The 22548-nt window shown below is 38.1% G+C and overlaps 1 protein-coding gene across 1 annotated transcript; it reads left to right on the top strand.

Annotated features, from left to right (window-relative positions):
- The first annotated feature begins 14666 nt into the window (after nt 1-14666).
- oxtra (oxytocin receptor a) lies at nt 14667-21563 on the top strand. Its single transcript, XM_068593943.1, has 2 exons — nt 14667-15994; nt 21218-21563. The coding sequence occupies exons 1-2, from the start codon at nt 15067-15069 to the stop codon at nt 21469-21471; spliced, it is 1182 nt and encodes a 393-aa protein (XP_068450044.1). The 5' UTR covers nt 14667-15066; the 3' UTR covers nt 21472-21563.
- The last annotated feature ends 985 nt before the right edge of the window (nt 21564-22548 follow it).

The following is a 22548-nucleotide window of genomic DNA, read 5'->3' as shown; positions in this document are numbered from 1 at the left end:
TGCCTTCTGCTGATTATCAGGCCTCTTGCATGCTTTCAAAGGACGTCTTCATTTATCTGATAGCAAAATACAAATCTAGAACTGAGTTGCAAGTGTTATTCCTTTACTTTCCGAAGACTGATATCCTTCATCAAGCTCAAGCAAAAGTATGATAGTCATATTCATTTTGTGTTGAGAATACCATATGGCCATGTCATCAAAAGACACAAAATGAAGCTTAAGTGTAAGTTCAATAAGGAAGACAATCCCTCCTCTCCGGTTCATTCACAAAGCTGAGTCCACAGCGATCACTCCATCAGCTGATTGGGGGCGTGTATGTTGAATGAACCAAATAGTCGGAAACGGCGCAATTTCCATAAGCCAATCACAGTGTTGCGGTTAAACTTTGAAATAGTTTCCCCGCTCTGTTTGCTCCTCCACCGCAGGCTCCTCCAATGAGCATTTAGTCCTGCTCATCATTCATCAATTAGAGAGAGATACCGAAAGTCCTTCCTCCCCGCTGCTGTCAGGCTGCACAACCAGCTGAGCCCTCAGTAGACCTTAAAACCACTGTAAAACACTTCAACACTGAGAACACTTTGACACTTTTGTTAAAGTGTTAAAGATGGCACAGATGTCAGGATCACTACCTGTTGCTTATCCTAAATCAGGATGAAGTCCAATCGCCAAACGACTTTGCACTATTTAAATATATGCAATTGTAATACATTATTGTTAAAACTGGCAGAATAACGTTTACATTCTCACTCAGTTTCTCTTAGCATTGAATCCTATTTTTTCCAATTTACTTATGCTGTAAACATATTTAACATACTTGAACTATTGCCACAGAAACCCAAAGATAAAATACAATAGAAAACAGATTTCAAATGACTGGAAAAAAAATACTGACAATTAATATTTTAGTAAAATTATAGTTAATTTCCATATTGAGTAAAATTAAAATAGATGGGACATTTCATTAAGCTGATGTTTTTATCCAAAGCGACTTACAACAAGTGAATTCAACCATGAGAGTACAAACTCAGAAGAACAAGAATCAAGAAAGAACAATATCTTCAAGAAAGCTAAACTACAAAGTGCTATCAATAAGTGCCATTTATTAAGTGCTGTGAAGTGCTTTCTTTTTATTTTCATTCAAAGGGACAGTGGGAAAATGTGTGTTTTTAGTTTGCGGCAAACATTTGATCTATCTAACCGGCAGAAGCTGCCATTGGTCGATTTTGCTTGGATTTGTCCTTTTGTGTGAATTCTTTGCCAAAGAACCGAGCTCACAGTCCTCAAGGTCTGTTTTACATGATGCCTGCAACTTTTTGGCTAATGTAATATTTTGAAAATAGAGTTCTGAAAGATAAAAATGTTTTAGGAGAGTTTCATGAATGCACAATGTATTAAAAAAAGAAAGAAAGGCTAAGACTAATTGCACTCCATTTGGAGCAGAAAGAATAAAGCACTTGAATCTGGCTGTCTGCTCTCCTCACTAGATCGTATCTCAACCTCGCTGGAACGAATTTGGACCTCATTACCCATGCCTGGAAGTATTTCCATTCCCAGGTGGCAATTCCTAAGCAAGGCAGCATGTCAACACATATATACAAAACAGCCACAACAGTGAGATTATCTGACTGCACAACTGGTCCCCATGCCACCATGTGTGGTGCATATTTTGGTGGCAGAGATGGGTGGATTTCTTCCAGAAAAATTTTCCTAAACTAAACTGAAAGAGATGCACTACACATTTGTGGGATTCATGTCTGAGTTCTGTGTTTACTGCATCTTAGTGCCGCTGAAATGGAATAGCTGAGAAATGAGCCTTCCTCGTCCATCACAGCCAGCTTGGGTGGACCGTTGTGACCTTGCTATCTTCAGCAAAACAAATCAGCAGTTATTTATTGCTTTAAAAATCCTTTTCATCCTCATGAGGAAGTAATATATCTTGTTTTTCTTCTTTTATATTGTCCGACATAAAGATAAAGTAGGCAACCCACAGAAACCTTCAATGCCACTTTGGTTTGTATTGTTTTTTTTCTTGTTCCCTCTTTGGTTATATACAATAAGGTAAGAATGGGTTAATGAAGTCACAAGACTCAGATTTCAAAATATAGAGTTTCAATCGCAAGTGAACACAAGTTTAAGTATTACTTTTCCAGTGAGCAAACAGGCTTTTGAGGGAGAAACATTTCCACTTATCATGTTAGCAGTCAGTTCTAGTGGCTCATTATCACTCTGAGGAATGAGTTTAGAATTATACAACAACAACAAAAAAAAACCGACGACAACCGCATGGCCACAAAGTAATCGCGCTAAAGTAATCGCTGATTGTTTATAGAAAAACATCTGTGAATTTCCCATTTTTCTTATTCTCAATTTGAACATCCGAGTGAACTGACATTTTCCATTTACATCTCAGATGATGTGTCATTTGCATGTTGTGCCTTATCATGATCATTCATCAAGATGATTCATTTTGAACATATCTGAAGGTTTCATTTCAGAGACAATATTACAGTTTTCCTGGAATTAATTATCACTCAATTTAATAATGAGTAATCCTGTTTGAGCCATCGTTGTTACAGTGACTTGATTTAAGTAACAAGCCACTAATTAAATAAAAGATCAAGATGTTTTATGAAAGCATTAGGAAGAAATCTACTTTGTGGTTCCCCCTGGGCATCTCCTGTAATATAGTTAGTAAAATATGGAGACTGTCTGACGATAGCGGCTGAAATCACACCTCTGCATAAAACAAGGCCTACAATGCTTTAAAATGGGAAAACACTGCTCCAATCAAACTCTGAAACATTAGTCAGTTGGTCAAGCTGTTAGAAATGGCGGAGATGGAAATCTCTATCACGGCCAATGCCATATCGGATTTCATCCTGTCAACTTGTGTTGTTTTTAAATTGGTTGGACCCATATTATTGGCGATAATTACAGTCAGTCCAGTGATGTATGTGCACTGCTGCCGCAGCCGAGATCAGACATCGTTCATAAAGATACTTAGCATGGATAAGACAGGAAATGATCTACCAAATGAAATGAAATCCAGTTACTGCTCTGTGTTCCTGAAGCAGAAGACGTCAATCAATCAGCATGAGAAAACCAAGCAGAGCTGATTTGGAGGTTTACAAACTTCAATCAACAGAGACCTTGAATTTTTCATTGAGCCAGACCCCCAAAACTTGGAGGGATATATTTATTTCCATCGTGTTGGAAAACACATGATAGCATTGCAGCAGTGGTAGCTTTCTATGTGCTAGCAGCACTTGTTCATCTCTTCATAAACCTACAGAGAATACATGATAATATCATATGTATATATATATATATATATATATATATATATATATATATATATATATATATATATATATATATATATATATATGCCAAGAGTATTTCATAATAAGTTTTTTTAGGGGTTACATGTTACATTAATAGAGCCTAGCACAGCCACCACGTGGATTCAATTGTAATGCAAATTGAATTTCGGGAAAATCAGCAAACAATTTAGAAAACTAAACATGTTGCTGTGCATGTCGTGCATGCTACCATTGCACACGTTCACATTTTGCTTTTATTGATACACTTAAGTTGTCACATAACATATTATGGGCAATTACAAGTTTTCGGGGAATATTTGGCATTTTCACTTTGTTTTTTATGAACAGATTGAAATATGCATGAAAGCCGATCGATAGAAACTATTCCACCACCTGTCAGAAGCCAATCCAGGATGCACTCAGACCTTGAGATAATTAACTGCTCTGTCCTGCTGTTTTGGAGTTCATACTCCAGCAACCTGCAGCTGAACTTGATATTCAAGAAAATGTTATTGGTCAGTCCGTTTCTCTCGTTGAAACATACAGTTACAGCATTTTTAACCCGCTAACAAAGCCGACGTTAGCGAGTGTAAAATGCTACCAATGAATTGAAAGACTGAAGAATGTCCAGTTGAAGGCGCAAGCGCCAGCTGAGAGGTGGATTCAGCTCTGAATAGTTCCCTGTTAGCCAGAGGCAGATGAGTCTGCTACACTAACTATCCTCACTGAAGTAATGACGTAATTAACATCTGTCTATTAATAAACTGACAAATGATAATGATCCAGGCTGACTTTTCTCTCATGCAGTTCATACTTTGTACTCTCTCAACTGCAATAGAAGATAATGGGAGAGATGAAATGATGTGAAATTCATCACAGGCACAATGGACGCTTGGCTATTTAAACTGAAAGAAAGCCTGACACTAATGCAAAGTGAGCATAATCCTCAGGCTTCCTCTTAATGAGGTGATAGAGGACTACCTAATAAGCTACATTTTACTTGTTAGGAGGCTTATTTTTGTTTCAACTTAATAGGATTATTTACCACTGCTCTTTGATGTTGGGCAGGATCATGAGCAGAAGTTCCCTTTTTATGATTTTCACCTGCTGTCTAACAATAACGAAATTATACTCAAAAGCATGAAGTGGGAAACCTGGATGAATAGCATGTGCAGTAGTACACACGCTTTGTGAGACTTTTACAAAACCATCAACCAACATTGAATATATGTTAAACCTTGTTGTCTCAAGTCAATAATTTGGAGATTTTTGCAATTTGAGAAAATGTTTCATTTTATTTATACACATGGAAAGAAAACTTTAAATCAAAGCTGTGCTAATCAAACTTTTTTTTTCGATCAACAATGAATGTGTAAAGTGAAAGGGGGTCTCTCATAGTGACGAAACCATTAATATTGTGTTGGAAGAAAAAATTATTCATGCTTAATCAGTTACTGTTTCACTGTTATATTCAGACTTCTCATCTTACTGTCTCTGTTTAATCTGACACACAAACTCAGCATCTCTCCTGACAGCAGTGAGACTGGGGAATCTGTATGTTTCTATCTGAAAGAACGAGCAGTTCCTTTGTTATCGTATGACCATTTCTTGCAAACCACTCTAGAGGACGAGGGGAAAGGTTCACGGTTAGGCCGAAGACGTCATGAGGGTTTCTGTTCGTGGGTCATGATGAGTGTTTAAGAGCTGGTTCTCTGAGAGATCTTTGAGCAGTCTTGGATATGCGATTTGTCACGTTGTGCTTCTGACTCTGCTCCTTCCTTGCAACGAATAAATGTTCCTGTTTTAATGATTTTACTCCGAGGGGTCGAGTGAATTTTTCTAACAGATTGATTACCCAACTCTGCAGTTTCTCTCTCCGTTGTTAGCATCTTTTAGCTCATTGTGTCCAAATTGCAGACAAGGCGACTGGAGACAAAACTCAAGATAAAAGGAGAGACAATGTTGAACAGGTAGCCAGAAACACAACTCCAAATTAATGATGATCGTTCTGTAGTTTTTGAATGTGTAAATCTGGACAAAATTACTTAATTTTGATGTTAAGATCTTGTGTAAACAGCTTGTTCCACTGTCTTCAAGTGGTCAAAATAAATGAATGCTGTTCATTAGTTGAAGTATTTACCTCCAAGATTAATTTACAAATTATAATTCTATCAAATTTGACGGCTATAAGTAGATGCAGAAGAGTTTATTTAGCCGGTAATTGTTTTGTTTTTACATTCATGAATATTTGTTATGTCTTCTTTTCAATTAGGAACAAGGGGCAACAAAGCCTACACAACACCGTAGATGTTTTTGTCATGAAAAGCTATAAAACACCCTAGAGCTGTGATGCGCATACTGCACAGGACAATGTTTTAGGATGATGTTGATTTCTTTCTGAGCCTTTGGGCAATGCAATATGTGTTTTATAGAATAGTCTTGGAGTCAACTTCTGCAAAACAATAGTGCTATTTCCCTGTGGGTTTGTTATACCATTTCAGGAAATTACTCTCAAAATGGCCAACTGTTTATGAATCCTCCTGTTGGCAGATGTGTATGTAGTGCAGACGAGCTTCACAAGCATGACTCGAATTAGAGATGGCCATGGGGCGAAATTACCTTTCACCGTTTCATATTTTCATATTTGATGTCGGACCAGTCAGTTTACACATTTTTTGATCCCATTACTCTTAGAGCAAAGTTTTCAGAACATATGCCTGGAATATGATTGTTCATCTCTTCATAAACCTACAGAGAATACATGATAACATCATATGTATATATATGTATATATATAGGCCATATATATATATATATATATATATATATATATATATATATATATATATATATATATATATATATCTCCTCTGGCTTCAAGACTGCGATTCACAATGCATCTCAACGTATTGCATCCTCAGTTTTCTATTTATCATCAATTAATAGAAGCAGTCAGATAGATTAGAACTCCATTTTGATCGAGAAAGTGATTTAAAGAATCAGACTACAACAATGTACAATATTACATTCTGCCTATTTCTAATACCAGTGTCCATGTAACATTAACAAAACATTAACATTACTAAAACAAAACATAAATCCTTCTGCCATGCATTACAAGTTTTTTTTAAATGTACAAAATAGTCACGTATAGTTGCTCAAACACGGGGCACTTCCTGAATGCTTATAGCTTTTCACAGTGCATTAATTAGTCTGACGGCTTATGGTCTTCTCAATATTCTTTGATCTTGTGCAGAGTTTTGCCCTCTGTGAGTCACAGAACAGAAGAGGGGAGAGAAACTATGCTCAACAGTAGCAGAAAGCTGCAGTAAAGACACTAATGAGCTGCAATAAAACAAGTGTACATAGGGGAAACAAATATGTTGTTTGTTTTTTTTAGGGGGAGAGGAAACACAGTGTTCAAACAGCGATTGTTCCGTTCCCGCATTGATGCAGAAACGTCCAGAAATGTCAAAGACCTGCAGTAGCATGTCCCCAAAATGTAAGAGTTGATGATAAAACTATGCAATACCGAAATGTTTTCCCAGCATTTGACAGCATAATTCTTTCCAATTTACTAATGGAGAAGGGAACAACATGTGAAGTTAGGGAATAACATTCTATTCATTTAAAGTGAGTTTGTGCTGTATTCAATATTCTTCTTCCTAATACTGATTCTAATCTTCTGATATTTTTCCATACACAATAGTGACTCTGTAAATTGCTGCACACTGCGGGGCATAACAGAATATGATTAGAATGATTGCAACTAAGTTATACAATTAAACAAGTATTTAAAAATTGGTGCTGCATTACGTAATCATTTTCAAAAGTTCATCTAATCAGGACACAAGGCTAAGCCGTTGGATTAGTACCCAGATGTGGAGGTTGTGACGTATGGGCAGGTTGAAGATTTACTTTAATGTATTTCATCTGGTCATCGATTTAGTGGCTGTGTCACACATTTCTAACTTTAATTTGTTGGTCAAACTGTAATAGAAAGGTTATTTCTGGAAGAAGACAAGAGTGTAAATTGTAATTCAAGATATGCATGAGGTTGAACATTTCAGATTTACCATTGGTGGAGGAAGTAACACGGATCCAACACTTCACTTAGAAATGCACAACCACATTCTCAAGACATCGGACAAATCCGACATGCTCGTGCACGTCGGATTTGCCGATGGCAGCCTTCTAAGTGTTTTTTTTAAATCACTGTGACATAGTGGTTGGTAGCAGAATGAATCTGACATAAATCACATTTGAAATGAGAGCCACAGGCTGTGTGACCGATATTAGAGTCAGCGAGGCAGTTTTTCAGGTGAATGTTATAGTACCATACACTCAAAAAATACCCAGAGCTCATGCCCAAGGCAACACACACACACACACACACACACATACACCCATAACAAACAGTCCAATGGCCACAAGCTAACGGGTGTATTTAGAGTTAATGGTCCGAGAGGAGCTGAGCTACCGTTATTTCAAAGAGCTGTGCCAAGTTTACTTGTCCTTCTAATATTCAAAGTCCAATGAGCGAGTCTCCCTTATCCTTCGTCGTCTGAGATAGAATGATAACTTTAAAAGCAACACTTGCTTCATTTCTAAGGTTTTTGAATGTAGCAGACAGATAATATCAAACTAGTTATTATTTTAGTAGTAAGTCATGCACACAAAAATTCAATTAGCGAGGTTTTCAGTCATATAGTCACGTTAGATTTGCTGATCAGATAACCCAAGTCATTATTTTTTATGCCATTATAAATCCACAGCAGGTAAATTCTTGTGAAGTCAAATCAGTGTATTGGTTACACAAATATGTTGCAAAGGCCTGAGTTATTTTAACAGAACTTTAGCTTGCAATACATGATATAACCGTATTGAGCAAATAAGTAGAGAGCGTGTCTGTTGTGTGAAACATACAAGTCAAAACACATCTGATACACTTGCAGTCCTGCTCGATTAGCCATTTGTAGGTTGTGTCCATTCAATCAAACATTTCAGAGGTGGCTGTTGCAGACAAACCTGGTGGAGATCTGCACTCTACTGAGTGAACAGTTCCAGTTTTCAACTTGTTTCACAGATGAAATAAAAATGATCCTGGCAAAACCGTTTTCCCAGAGGAAACGAAATCATCAAGAAACTTAGGAAAGATATCCTGGCAAAAATCATTTTTTGTGTCGCAAACACAGGAAAGATGATAATTTAGACCGATTTTAAAAATGGAACACCAGATTTATTTCCCACTTCCCTCTCAAGGTTCCCGTACATTGTGCTTTCTTTTAATTAAATATTGTTCAGTGCAGTCTTCTGCTCAAAGATTTATTAGAGGCAGTTTCACATCTCTGTCCTTGTTTTGTTTGCTTAGTGCATGCTAGCTGCTTCAGCACACGGTATACATGCAGTAAAAGCTGCAATCACCTCAGTGCACAATTTGTGAGGCCAGCATGTTTACTGATGGCTCGAGTCTGACTCGGCTCCTCGCTCCATACACTAATAAGAGAGCTTAATGTCGCGTAGAGTCTGTTTTACTGTCAACGTGTTCACTGCTTTTACAATGATGTCCTTGGCTTTGGTGCATCTCAACTTTTCAAACTGGTGCCTTTTAGCCAATATCATATGACTTTGGATTAGCATTTGTTTTAAGGTCAAAGACGTGGTTGTGTTCTTTGTGTTTAATGATCCATAATTGCACTGGATTGACATTGCACCAAATGCACTGAGGAAAAGTAAATAATATGTACCATAAATGAAATGTGATTACGTAATCTGACACAATCTGAAACAACTAATGCTATTGGGAATCGTTGCAGAATAGGATGCAGAATGATAAAACTACACTGCAAACTGACTGAGAGCAAATCTGTATGTGTACTAACAACAGTATTTTCCTTGATTACATATTAATATAATCTGGACTGTGAAATAGGATTGTCTTGTCTCTCTTCCTGCAACAAACTTTGTAAAAAAATTAATTTGATGGACCTTTTAGTTAAAAGTATAAACATATAAATACAAACGTGATCAAACAAGACTAGAATCATTTTTTTTTTTTATCAAATCCTAATTTAAAGTGTGAACAGATAACATTTCCTAATTTGCGTTAAACACAACTGGGTATTGGAGAAATTAAAGGTTTGACCTACCATTTTCAGTTGCAGGAGTTTCTTGAGTTGATACCCATGACAGACCAGCAAATTACATTTTTAGTGTTGTCCTTGAAGCGCTGGACCGGGTCGGAGTGGACTGTACTCGTGCTGTCTCAGTGGGTCTACAGATTGTGCTCCATCAACGATCAGGAGAAAAACTGGCGTTGTGAGGAAATTCAGGAAGAAAGACCAAGCTGCAAATGGAGGAGAACGTTTTTGGACATTTCACTGTATTTTTCACCAAGAGGCATTGTGTTGCAAGTCGTTTCAAATGAATCACGTCATGAAAGTGTCACAAACGCACCACAAAGCGAGGGAATCTGCAGATGAGAGCCCAGGCAGATAAACAGGGAGCTGATGTCTTAATTTTTGGTCTTTATGTAATTTACTGGTTTGGGCCACTTGAGCTCGAAATGGGCAGCATGTTGCCCATTAACTAAAATGAGTTTGACACACCTGCTCAAGATGAAAGGTCATGGGATCCCTTCAGTCAGTAGGATATATAGTCTGGGAGCCACACATGTTGAAACACAATTGTATCTTAATCCCTCCAGCAATTTTTTTTATATTTTACTGTGCACCATTGTGAACCAAACCGAGCTACATGTGGTCCTTACAGAGCCACGCTTCTTGCATGTGCTCGACTAGAATAAGTAACACCATCATATCTCTACAAATTGTTGACTTATCAAGTCACTGTGCTTTAGACATCACACCACAGCTGCAGTAATCAGCACCGCACATCATGTTCATATAATGAAAAGGAGAGTATGACGGAGAAGTGTGACAGCGCAGATTTATCACACCAATAAAAGCAACAGGCAGATAAATATGGTTTGCTGTTCATAATGAATGATAAGAGGAATGTCCCTGCTTTTATAAACTAAATATGAACGTGGAAAACCCATTTACGTTTATCTGACGTCACTCCAGCTTGTAATAAAAAGTGATTCACAATAAAAAAAACAAAAAAACATCTAATCCCTAGGTTCTACCAACTTTTCAAACTTCGCATGAGCCATCTTCAACCATCCGTTTATTATAATTTTTGATTTTTTTTTACAGCAAACAAGACAATATGATTTATTGATTGGCACACTGGCTGGAACAATGTGTTCTGTTCCCAAACATAAAAGGGCATTCGTTAAGGGCTATTGTGGAGTTGTTTGTTTTAAGTTCATTCAAGATCCACTGCTACTTCCTGTGAATGCCATTCAGAATGGGCAAACACAATTATAAACAACTTTTCCAGACGCACCTCTGAAAGCTTTATCCTGTTATGGTTTTGGAAGCAGATGGCTTGGATCCTGACTTAGAAAAAAGCCCAAACAGAATCACAGGAAGCTCCTGTAATGAACAGGGCATTCTCTCAGACGCGAGCCCCACCTGAAGAACACTGCATACAATATTGTTGCACAATTTTGAAAGTTACAACTCCTTGCCTGAGTGAGATATGTCTCCAGCTGGTGTGATATATGACTTAATTTTGCTTGTTTACACTCGCTTCAATCTTAAAAGCCTTAGAAAACATGTGGCTATAATTTTGGATATCTCCAACACCATTTCTCCTTGGAGGCCAAGAGCGCTTTGGGTGGCGTTAGCATGCAGAATATACCATGCACCCACTGAGCCAGGAGTGACAGCGTCCCTCTGCACCCTACTGTGCTGGTCTATGTTTTACATGCGCCTCATGACACAAGATCACCCATAGGAAAATGGTATGCTGAGAACCTTATGTACTGAGTGATTACATAAGCAGCAGGAGCCGAAAGTATTAGCGCGCAGATCCTTTGTATCTTACTTACTGCTTGGGCCTGAACTTTGTCTCTAATTAGATCTGTCAACTCAAAGCCCAATATCTGTGGGAATGCACAGAGAAATGCTGAGCAACTGGAATCAGGAGGGGAGGCGTCAGGTCTGGAGAAGAAAGGGAACATATTAATGTATTATTATTAGCATAGTGCATGTGATGACCAGCAAAGCTCGGCAAAGTTATCAGTGTTTGAAAGAAGTGTTTTGTTATTGTTTAATGTCCAGAACTATTGATTATTTTACCATTTATTTCCAAAGAGGAAGTCCTCCATCATGTATATAGTGATTGAAAGGAGCTACATTTGAAAATCAGAGCATATCTGAACTATAAAATAACATGTCTGCAGACTTACTTTTCCATCTTCTGCCTCATCACTCAGAACTGCATGGGCCTGGCATTATATAAATCCCTTTCAATATTTCTTAAGATTTTCTGAAGCAATGTCATTAATATCAGGAAAACCTAGAAAAACTTGCTTACTTTTCCTCTATTTCCATGACAGTCTACATTCACCACAAGGAACCTGGACTTCTCTCAGTCATCTTAATGTGTTCTCATGATGGCAAAAAGAAGCTCTCTACCATATCCTCTCTACTTTGACATTGAAGTCTCCGAGGCTTCTACTGCTGCAGCTTTCCATCCTTCTAATCCTTGATCGGAAAACTTCAAGTCAGACATCTTGCTGTTTACCCATCACCTGATTTCTCAATGCCTCATAGTCACATTCATCATAGCCGTTCAGTTGGACTTTGTAACCATTTTGAGGACCCCGTTATTAGATTTGTCAATCGCACCGTAATTTAACACTTTACCGGTTTCAGAGGCTCCTCCTCCCCAAATGAGACGCTCAAATTACAGAGATCAAAACTGTGTGTTCAGGTGTTTCTCATCAACTCCCAAAATCACATACATTTAGGTCTATCAGCAGAAATTTGCTCTTAAAAATAGATCGATTTGTAATAATGGAAATTGGCAAGTTGTTTACCAGATTAATCATAAATCATAATATATATACTAATATATTTTTTAAGGTCCCAGATTAAAAACATACCCAGACTTTTAAACAATAGCAAAGGTTCTTCGTACATTATTGACATCTTACTAGTTTTCCTTGTTTGTTCCTGTAATTACCAGTATTTTTGCATTTACTCAGCACCTGAGCTTGAATTCCTGATAAACGTGACGTGGTCATCTAATAATTATGGACTTTACGAGTTGATGGAGAACATTAGGTGTTTCATTAATCGTAGCAGCATGTGGATCTTTATACTTAAGGCTGCAAAGCAAGCATTGCACAGGTTGTGCTCTCCAAAGTCGGACAGTACAGTATGTCTCGGCTACTTTTAAGGAAGCTTTGAAATGGGACAGACCTTGACATTTAACCTTGAACTGCAGACTTTGGTGGATCCAGCACCTGAAAATGGGACACAGCATATTATTAACAATAACATCTTGCACATTGTGTACATCTTCCATCATACAATCACAACACATTAGGTCCAAACTCCTGACACAAAGATGACTTGGCTTCAGTCTTACCATGTAATCAAATCCCTGAGAACCTTCTCTGACAAAGCTCCCTGCAAGTTTCGCAGCACTGACGGTCTCTTATGGTTTTGGTCCTAAAACCATGAAAAATACATTATTTTATTCCACAACTTCTACAAAATGGACTCATCTATCCATTAATTAATTTCTGGTGAGCGGTAGCAATGTTCTAGCTTGATGAAACTTTCTGATTTTCAGTGCCAACTTTGTTTCATTGATGTGAATGCACTTTTTATAGTTGCATTCATAATATATCCACATTCATTCCTCACATGCTGGCTCATTTAAATTAGATCACAAAAAAAAGGAAGTGAGGTCATTAAATGTTTTCAACCCAAAGTCACAGCAGGCGATTTAATGCATCATTATTCATTTTTCCTTGTCCGTTTAATTTCCAGTCAGCAGTAAATCATCTACCAGTCAGCAGTAAGTCATCTTCAATGTTCATAATCATCTTCGGCAATTTTTCCGAAACCCAAAGCCACAAAAAGGGGGAGTAACTCTCTGGTGTGGGAATAGAGAAGAACCGGTGGCCTTTGCAACTATGGAAATTTAAAGAGTTGCACAGTGGACAAATCCCACTTTTCAGTACTTCTGATTGTTTGTATTGGTGTCACTTTGTTTAAGAAATCATATAATCCAGCATTTTCTTCAATTTTCAACAACATGTGTTCAGTGTTTAACTTAGTACAAAGTGTTTGGTTTCATTATGCTGTGTATTATGCATCTCTACCATAACAGAAGAGACACACAAAAAAACAGAATTCAGACAGCAGCATGACAGACAATTAGTATTAGTATTAATGGAGATTAAATGGAGATTAATACACATCCTACTTCTGTAGTTTTTGATATGATCTTACTTCCCGTCACACTCTCTCATCTGTCATTTAAATCATTTACAAAGACATGTCAACATTATGCTTTCTATATTCATGTATCTGGGTTTATGTGTTGTTAGAATTATTGGGTGATTATGGCAAATCAACATCATCAATTTAGTAATAATAATGATAAGTAATACAAATAAAAATGATTCACCTTCATTTACCCAACATATTTAAATCCCGAATCCAAAGCAGCAATTCATTTGGTAACACGTGGGAAGAAAGAAGAAATGTGTGTTCAGAGGGATCGTTGGAATCTCGCACATGGACATTAACAGCGCAACACCGCAGTAGAATTTAACAGCGTCTGTGTGAGTTTTTCCTCATGTTTATGAAGATAATCGTTTGTTTTTTTGTTTTTTTTGTTTTTTTACAATAATCTGATGACAATCAGTCGTCACTCAGAGGCGGTCTCTGACATTAATGAAAACAATCATTATAAAATAAGCTGGTATTGATGTAATTTTTTGTATTTTTTTAACATCTGACTCATGTAGTCGAAGATGTCTTCTGATACAGACAATAAAATACACATTATGTTGACAGTGCCGTGTGTGAGAACATAGGAGCTTTCTGTACAGTGCCTCTCCTGAAAAACACGAAAGAGAAACTCAGTTTGCATCCAGGACGTCGCTAACAAATGCTCCCTCGGTAGGAGGTTATGAATGAGCGCGTGTATATTAAATAGCTGTTTACTTATAGAGCCCTCGGCACAGCGGGGGTTCATGATCTGAAGGGGGTTGGGGCTCCGAGCTGCAGAGCATGACTGGTGGTGATGAATGGCTCACACCGCCCCCTTGTGGCGGTGATAGGAAAGACTGTTTCCTGTTCTTACTGAACCGGGTGCAGATATAACAGCAGCTTGAGCGCTGTGCTGCTGCTCATTCCCGTTCATACCAGTGATGATGTTGGAGCTTTCCATTTCTGCTGCACTTTTTCTTGTAATGTTTAAATTTTAGGAGTTTCGTTTTGATTTTTAAAGTAAACATATCGATTTGGTTTTTCTTGACATACATCCTAATTCTTCGGATTCGGGTTTTGGAGAATTGCTCATGCAGTGAGGTGTCCTATTCATGTGTTTTAGACCCTAGTTTTACAGTCTTGAAGGTCCGTATTGGAGGTATCTGCACCTTGATTTTTACTGACTTTGGCACCCACATTTGGTCACATATTTCATATTGGAGGAAATACTTTCAAGCGTCTTCAGTTTTTAGTGATAAGTTTTGAGCCTCATCATTCCTCCTCACTCTTCGTCTGAACACCTGTGCGGACACAAGGAAGACTTTTCCACTGTTTCAGCGGTTTCATGACTGCACCACCCTGACGCATCTGCAGAGGACACGATGGAGAGTATTTCAAATGAAAGTGACTTTTGGCAATTTAACGAATCCTGGCGAAACTCGAGTGTCGTTAACAACACCGGTTGGTTGAATCAGACAAACCCTCTAAAGCGGAATGAAGAAGTGGCAAAGGTCGAGGTGGCCGTTCTCGCACTGGTGCTGTTTTTGGCGCTGACGGGGAACCTGTGCGTCCTGCTGGCCATCCACACCACCAAGCACAGCCCGTCTCGCATGTATTACTTCATGAAGCACCTGAGCATCGCCGATCTCGTTGTGGCAATATTTCAAGTTCTCCCTCAACTTATCTGGGACATTACATTTCGGTTCTATGGACCGGACATTTTGTGCAGGTTGGTGAAATACCTACAGGTCGTCGGAATGTTTGCCTCTACTTACATGCTAGTTTTGATGTCTGTCGACAGGTGTTTGGCCATTTGTCAGCCTCTTCGTTCGCTGCACAGGAGAAAAGACCGTTTCTATGTTGTATGTTCATGGGTCCTGAGTCTGATCCTCAGCATCCCGCAGATGTTCATTTTCTCCTTGATCGAGGTTGGCTCGGCCGGATCAGGAGTGTATGACTGCTGGGGCGACTTCATGAAGCCTTGGGGAGCCAAAGCCTACATCACATGGATCAGTCTCACTATATACATCATTCCAGTTGCGATACTGAGCATTTGCTACGGGTTGATAAGCTTCAAAATATGGCAAAACTTTAGACTGAAAACGAGGCGCGAGCAGTGTATAAGCCTGACGCCCAAGACCTCCAAATGCAACACACTGGCCCGCGTGAGCAGCGTCAAGCTCATCTCCAAGGCGAAGATAACTACAGTGAAGATGACTTTTGTAATCGTCGTGGCTTATATCGTGTGCTGGACCCCTTTCTTCTCTGTTCAGATGTGGTCTGCGTGGGATCCAGCAGCGCCCCGTGAGGGTAGGTTACAGTTTAAAGTCGAAAATCAAACCGAGTGCGCGCCAATATGTCATTATGCATCTGAAACACTTACACCCATTACACATCTTTTTATACTATTTTGCACATGTGTTGGACAATATGGCGATACAGTGGAAATTAATTGACACTTCATTGATACCTGCCGCATCCCTCCTGCTGTGCTCATCCGTGGTCTTTACGCACGAGGGTGCCATGGCTTGCTTATCAAGTGGGAACAAACTGAGACAACATAAACACCAGTTTAAAATGGATTTAATCTGTTTTCCTCAATGAGGTGGGTCTGGCACCAGGGTTACGTGCTGACTCATTGCTGGGTTCTGTTTGGGTAAATGTATCGCAGCAGGGTGCAGGGCTGATGAAAGTGTTAAGTGACTGAAGCACTTAACAATGATTGACTTCAAAGGTCTGTTAAAATAACAAGTGACTTGGACATGCTTACGCCCATGAGCGTTTCTAACATTTAGCAATTTGAATGAAAAAATTGGACATTGCAATAGTAATCTGTCTTAAAGACAACCAGTAATGTGTTCTCATGCAGTTTGGTTACATCATTATTTCTAAATACAGACCAATATTTTTTTTTCTGATATGCCAATGGCTCGTTTATTGTGTGGTATGAAAAACAGTCTTAGTCACATGCCGTTAAAGTGCCAAATCTGTATACAGAATTTTCCTCTGACCTCACGCTGCACAGACCGACTGACGAATAATCATTAATCAAATTAGTGTGCGCCAACACGCGCCATGCAGCTTTTATTTGCACCTGTGGGGCACGTTGAAGTGCGTCGTTGACATTTAACCACAATAGGACACTAAGCAACCATTTTATGTATGTGCTCCCTATGTCCATCGATCAACTGGTAATGGACACACCCATTTAACAACAGATAGTGCTCTATGTCACCTCAATGTACGTTTGTATTGTGCCTCTGTTCCGTACATACTTTAATTACATTAGATAAAGCAAGTCAAAATCCAAATTTAAGTAATATTGTTGTGGAAAGTGAAGATGCGTTTGATATAAAATGGTCTTTAATTAGTTGTAATGGCATTTCTAAACCATAAACATGATGACTACATTTTTTTTAGAGCTATTAATATGAAGACTATACATAATAATATGTGTGCATCTCTTCAAAACGATACACATTTGTTTTTTCTCAGTAGTTTCCATCCCTTTTCACTTTTACTGCGTTTGTATTTCCACAGGCAAAAAAAACCAATTAATTAAATAAACTGTACACCCGCTGAAATAAGACCCATTTCTTAATGACTAGAGAGCAACCTGACGGAGGGGCCTTTGGTTTTGTTTTCCCAGCTGAATGATTGTGTGTCATTCTCCTCAAGCTGCGTTGTTCACACCAGCTCTTTACACGTTGGGGTTAAACAGTTGCACAATACACTAAGCTGTCATCCCATTCTTCAACACTGAAAAGGTTGATTTTGCTCTGATGCTGCACCTCACAGTTTTATGAAAAATGACAGCAAAAGTGCTCCAGCCTGTGAATGAAAAGGAAAGTGATCAATACATGTTCTGTTGCAGAGCATTGTTCAGTGCAGGGAGGAGGCTGATGGCTGTCCTCCACGTGAACAGTGCTCAGAAAGGCCAGAATTGGCAGATACACGTGACAGTGTTTGTGTACAAAAGATAGGCTGAAGTGCAGATAAAGTGTCCATTAGAGTGAGCAAAGTGAGCCGAGATCACACAGCATGAAAGGCGTACTATGGGAAGAATCTATACGTTGCAAACTCAACCACTCATGATGTAAACAAGCCAGTTTCAGAAAACACCAGACTATTCAATACAATTTTGTAGTTGTAGTTAATTGTAGTTCATGTTGTTAATTTGGAAGGGAAAACAATAAATAGATTATAATAATGTGTTATTAATTTGTAGTTGTTGTTTTTGACAGTTTGTGTTGAAGTAAAAAAAAAAAATAGCAGCCGGTGAGGAACATGAAGCAACTCATTATTCTTTATAACTGTGGAAACATTGCTTAAGTTTAGCAAATATTTAGATAGCAGCTAATCTCAAACAAAGATTATGATATTACCGGGCCATCCCATATAAGTATTGTCTCAGCATATTTGTAAATGATTGGTGCCATTATTAAAAATATAATAATATATAATAATCTTTTACATTTTTACCGTCAAACAATTTGACGTTTTTACAGTGGAGGATTATTAAAGGTCGCCATCTGACTTTGAAAGGCCATTCTCAGCAGGAAGTACGAGTAGCATGCTGACACGTTCTCTACCCTGGTCCCAAAGTAAGGATGTGTTATGCAGTAAATTATTCATTAATTCTATGACACAAAAATATGGTTATTTGTTATTGGTTTTTGGCTTTTCGGTCAAGAGTTAAATGAAAAAGTATATCTTAGTTTTTTTCATCACTCTCAACCAGCGGAGCACACCCACTGTATAACATTTTAACCCTTTGATGCAATGTCTGCATCAAACCAATTACATTACATTTCATTTAGCTGACGCTCTTATCCAAAGCAACCAATTCATGTTTTTGTAGATGAAGAAACAAAGAGACAAATTGCTTTATCCCTAAAAGGCTTTACTGTGAAGCACCCTGCAGCGTTCACTGAATAACTTTACTCTTTTTAGCACATCAGGCTTATCGATATGATCTTTGGATTTGTGATTGACGCCTTCCTCTTAGCTTTATGACATCAGTAGCATCTGTGATTTCATATTGAAAAGCCAGACATATTTCATTATGTAAAGGACAGAAACATAAGGTCAAACCCTGACACAAGGTCCCGAAAGAATCTACACAAACATCACCTCCTGCTGACCTCAGATGCTGACTCACATCGCACTCTGTGTGTGTTAGCCATTAGCATTAAGTGCTTGATGGACACGAAGCCAAGTGTTCAATCTCCAAATGTTACTTTTCACAATCTGTATAATGTCTTCACATTATTGGCGTTAAAGTCTTCACAGTATTGGCGTTATAATGTCTTTACATTATTGGCGTTATAATGTCTTTACATTATTGGCATGAGAAAAGCAAGTCATTGTCATATGTATAACAATGCTTCTCAAAGCAATTTAATCATTATTATCGCTGAATGCAAAAATAAAAAGGAGATTAGTACAATGCTTGTTTACCTTAAAGGAACACAAATTAGCACAAAGTGTTCTTGTTAAAGACTTGCTGAAGAGTCTCGTGGGGATGCCCAGCATCAGCTCTGACAGTCAGACAGATGCGCCACCCATGGGGAGGATTGTTCAGATTCTGCCTCGCATTTGTTGAGTGATTCTTTCTTCTCTTGTGAAAGACACCGTGAGCTAATTCAGTTAAGACCTTTGCGTGATAGTCCCATTATTATTCAAATTACATCCAGGCTCTGCTCTCATCTGCCCTGATAAGATTGCTTGTTAGTTGGTCTTTTGCACCGTCTCCAAAGAAGTGTATTCCTCCATCCATGTCAGCAGCATTATAGAGCAGGTTGATGCATGGCTCAGTATGTTTGATGTACAATTGTGTAATGTCAACCACTAAATTAATATGTGTTATGGTTGCAGAGATTGTGGGATGTTTCATAAATTGGCCTTTTCTTTTTGGTTTAAAATATAGTTGTTTTTTTCTGCCATTTCTATTTGTTCACATCTGAAATATTATAACGCAGTGCTTACACAAAAGTATATTATAAAAGTATGACACAATAGTAGAAGGGTAATTTAATGATCCGCAGTTATTTTAACTCACATTTCAGTTTTAAAAATCAAACTCTAAATGGCTGATGATCCATTCTGATTAGTCACCTGACTTTCTTGACCTCAGAGAGATTATTTTCAGTGAGCAATTCTGTTGGAGCTTAGGGATTGTCATTAGAGACGACATGAGAATAGCAGGAGCACAAACCGATTAACAATCACCAAGAGGAGGTTAAATATGGGATACAAACCAATTAAATTAATCCAAACCTCATTTGCCAAATGTCAGTTGGATAGTGAAGTTGACGAGCAAAAATGTCATCCGTTGGGTTGGGTCCTTGGGTTGCTTATGAACCCATTTCTGCCTCTCCCTTCTCTACAGCTACAAGTATTAAGAAACACTTTCCTCTGTGAGAATCCCACCAGCTATACTCAATAGAGTTATAACTTATACCTTCACTGATTCTACATTGGAAGAAAATGGCAAAATAGTATTTGCCATTTTCATGTCTGCTGCTCCGTAAACTTGAATCTACTGTGTGTTAGCATGGTAAGCTAACGTCAGCATGCTCATATTTAGCTGGTAATGTTACATGTTAACCATTATACTTTAGACAGTGAGAGTTCAGAAAGGAGTGATAGATAGATAGATAGATAGATAGATAGATAGATAGATAGATAGATAGATAGATAGATAGATAGATAGATAGATAGATAGATAGATAGATAGATAGATAGATAGATAGATACGTTATTAATCCCCAAGGGGAAATTTGTTGTCAAAGTAGCAGCACCACACACTTTACATATATACAACACATGTAATAAGTGGACACACTGAGAGTCAGTTACCTGTATATAGATGTAAATGATTTCATCTTTCTCGGAGGTAAACAGTTGATTATGACCGATTCTTTTATTAAGAGCATTTATTGCTTCATTTTTTAAATAGATCGTATTAGGTGTAGAATATGCTAATATTTGCTAATTACATCTAAACACAAAGTTGAGGCTGCAGGTAAAATCGCTATAATTATTCATTGTTTAAATCTTGATCATTAACCAAAGTTGACCTGATTTTCTAGATTTAAAGGATGGAATTACCCAAATTGCTACAATTCATTCTTAAATCGCAGCTTGCAAAGCCATCGCTCAAAAGCAGTTATTTTATTTGGTTCAAAAAACACCAACGTCAACCTCATGGTGGTGCTAGATGAAAAGTCAGATAATCGCCAAATGTATCAAAGTTCAATATTTGGGATGCATGGATATTTTTTTCAAATTGTGGGCAATCCATCGAATATTTTATAACCACATCTCTATCATGGATAACCGTTGTAAATTCAACGTTATGAATTCACAAATAAAACAAAATATGTGCGTAGAACTGGTGAATAAGGATGAGAATAGCAGTAGATAGTCAGTCACGAACACGTTACGTATTTCAATGAAAACCTTCTCAAAAAGCTGCAAGTTAATTTTTGTTGTTACGACACAGTAACTTTCCTCTCTCATCTTCTGCAGCGATGCCCTTCATCATCTCCATGCTGCTGGCCAGCCTCAACAGCTGCTGTAACCCCTGGATCTACATGTGCTTCGCTGGGCATCTGTTCCAGGATCTTAGGCAAAACTTTCTTTGCTGCTCCTCTCGCTACCTCAAGTCATCCCAGTGCAGCTGCGAGCGTGACTTTGACTCCAGTCACAAGAGCAACTCCTCAACCTTCGTTATTAAAAGCACGAGCAGTCAGAGGAGCATCACACAGACTTCCACCACATAAGCACTCGTCCTCCCTTGCAGTGTCTTCTCCAGCCTCACACATGCCTTTCACCAATGCTGTCGCCCATAAATTATCCAGCAGCTCAACTCCAACTCCTTCAGTTACCTCCCACCTTGGCGCTTGTGTTAAAGCACTGAAGGGGGAAAAAAATAACACACATATTTGTTTTGTTTTACATACCTTGCATTGTAACATAGATATGGAATTATGAAATAGAAAGATGTACAGAACATTATTAAGGGTATGGTATTTTATTCTCGAAGACGTACAACATGATAATGGATGAAGCTCAGCAATCACCTTTGTGTTTCTTTGTTTTTACACTATTCCTATTTGAGATGTACAGAGAAAATCAAGAAAAGCCAATATGTTTAAAGCACTTTCAACCGTGGCCAACATTATTGATTCAGTTGTTGTCACCAGCAAAGCTTATGGATCCTGTTTGTCTGTGTTATGATGAAATTGCTCACTTGTTGATATACTTACATAATGTGTACCACATTGTTCACTTTCTTACATTTGAATGAGTGCATACATGTAAACTGTTACTTGAGATATTGTTAGATGTGAGATGTCATGGCTGTCACTGGTAAAGTATAAAATTAAAAATAAATCAAGAGCAAAAGTAGTACTCTGTTATTTACGCTCATGATCATTAGAGCTCCTATTGCCTCCTGAAACCCCTGGCAAGGTTGCAGGGAAAGTTCAAGAGGGATGTTTGTCCATGCAAATTAATAACGTCACTGAGTTCCTGCAAAATTCTGCTAGCACATTGAAACTTTAAACGTCCTGTTCAGCCTTAGCCCAATAAATGAATTCTTGGGTTGATATGTGGAGACTGAAGTGAACTAAAGTTACTGATATTTCTGGAGGTATCTCGGGGCAACAATTGTTGCATGATGTTGCGCAATATCGCACAGGAAGTGACAATATAGATACTGTGCCAATTAACTATCCATAGCAGTGACTTTTGCATGATATAATCATGCACTAGTGGCAAATATTAGGAGAAAAGATGTAGAATATAGAATATGTAGAATATAAATGGTTTAAAGGTGCACAAGTGGCAGAGGCGCT

Source organism: Clinocottus analis, unplaced genomic scaffold (genome assembly GCF_023055335.1).
Source record: "Clinocottus analis isolate CAN_PGR_092001 unplaced genomic scaffold, fCliAna1.0.p SCAF_3, whole genome shotgun sequence".
Classification (NCBI taxonomy): domain Eukaryota; kingdom Metazoa; phylum Chordata; class Actinopteri; order Perciformes; family Cottidae; genus Clinocottus; species Clinocottus analis.
This window is presented reverse-complemented; position numbering and strand designations above follow the sequence as displayed.

What these genes read in the sequence shown, in the direction of transcription:
- oxtra (XM_068593943.1), top strand. Translation starts at nt 15,067, where the DNA reads ATGGAGAGTATTTCAAATGAAAGTGACTTTTGGCAATTTAACGAATCC. An exon ending in TCCAGCAGCGCCCCGTGAGG is followed by an intron (nt 15,995 to 21,217) that starts GTAGGTTACAGT and finishes CATCTTCTGCAG; the next exon opens with CGATGCCCTTCATCATCTCC.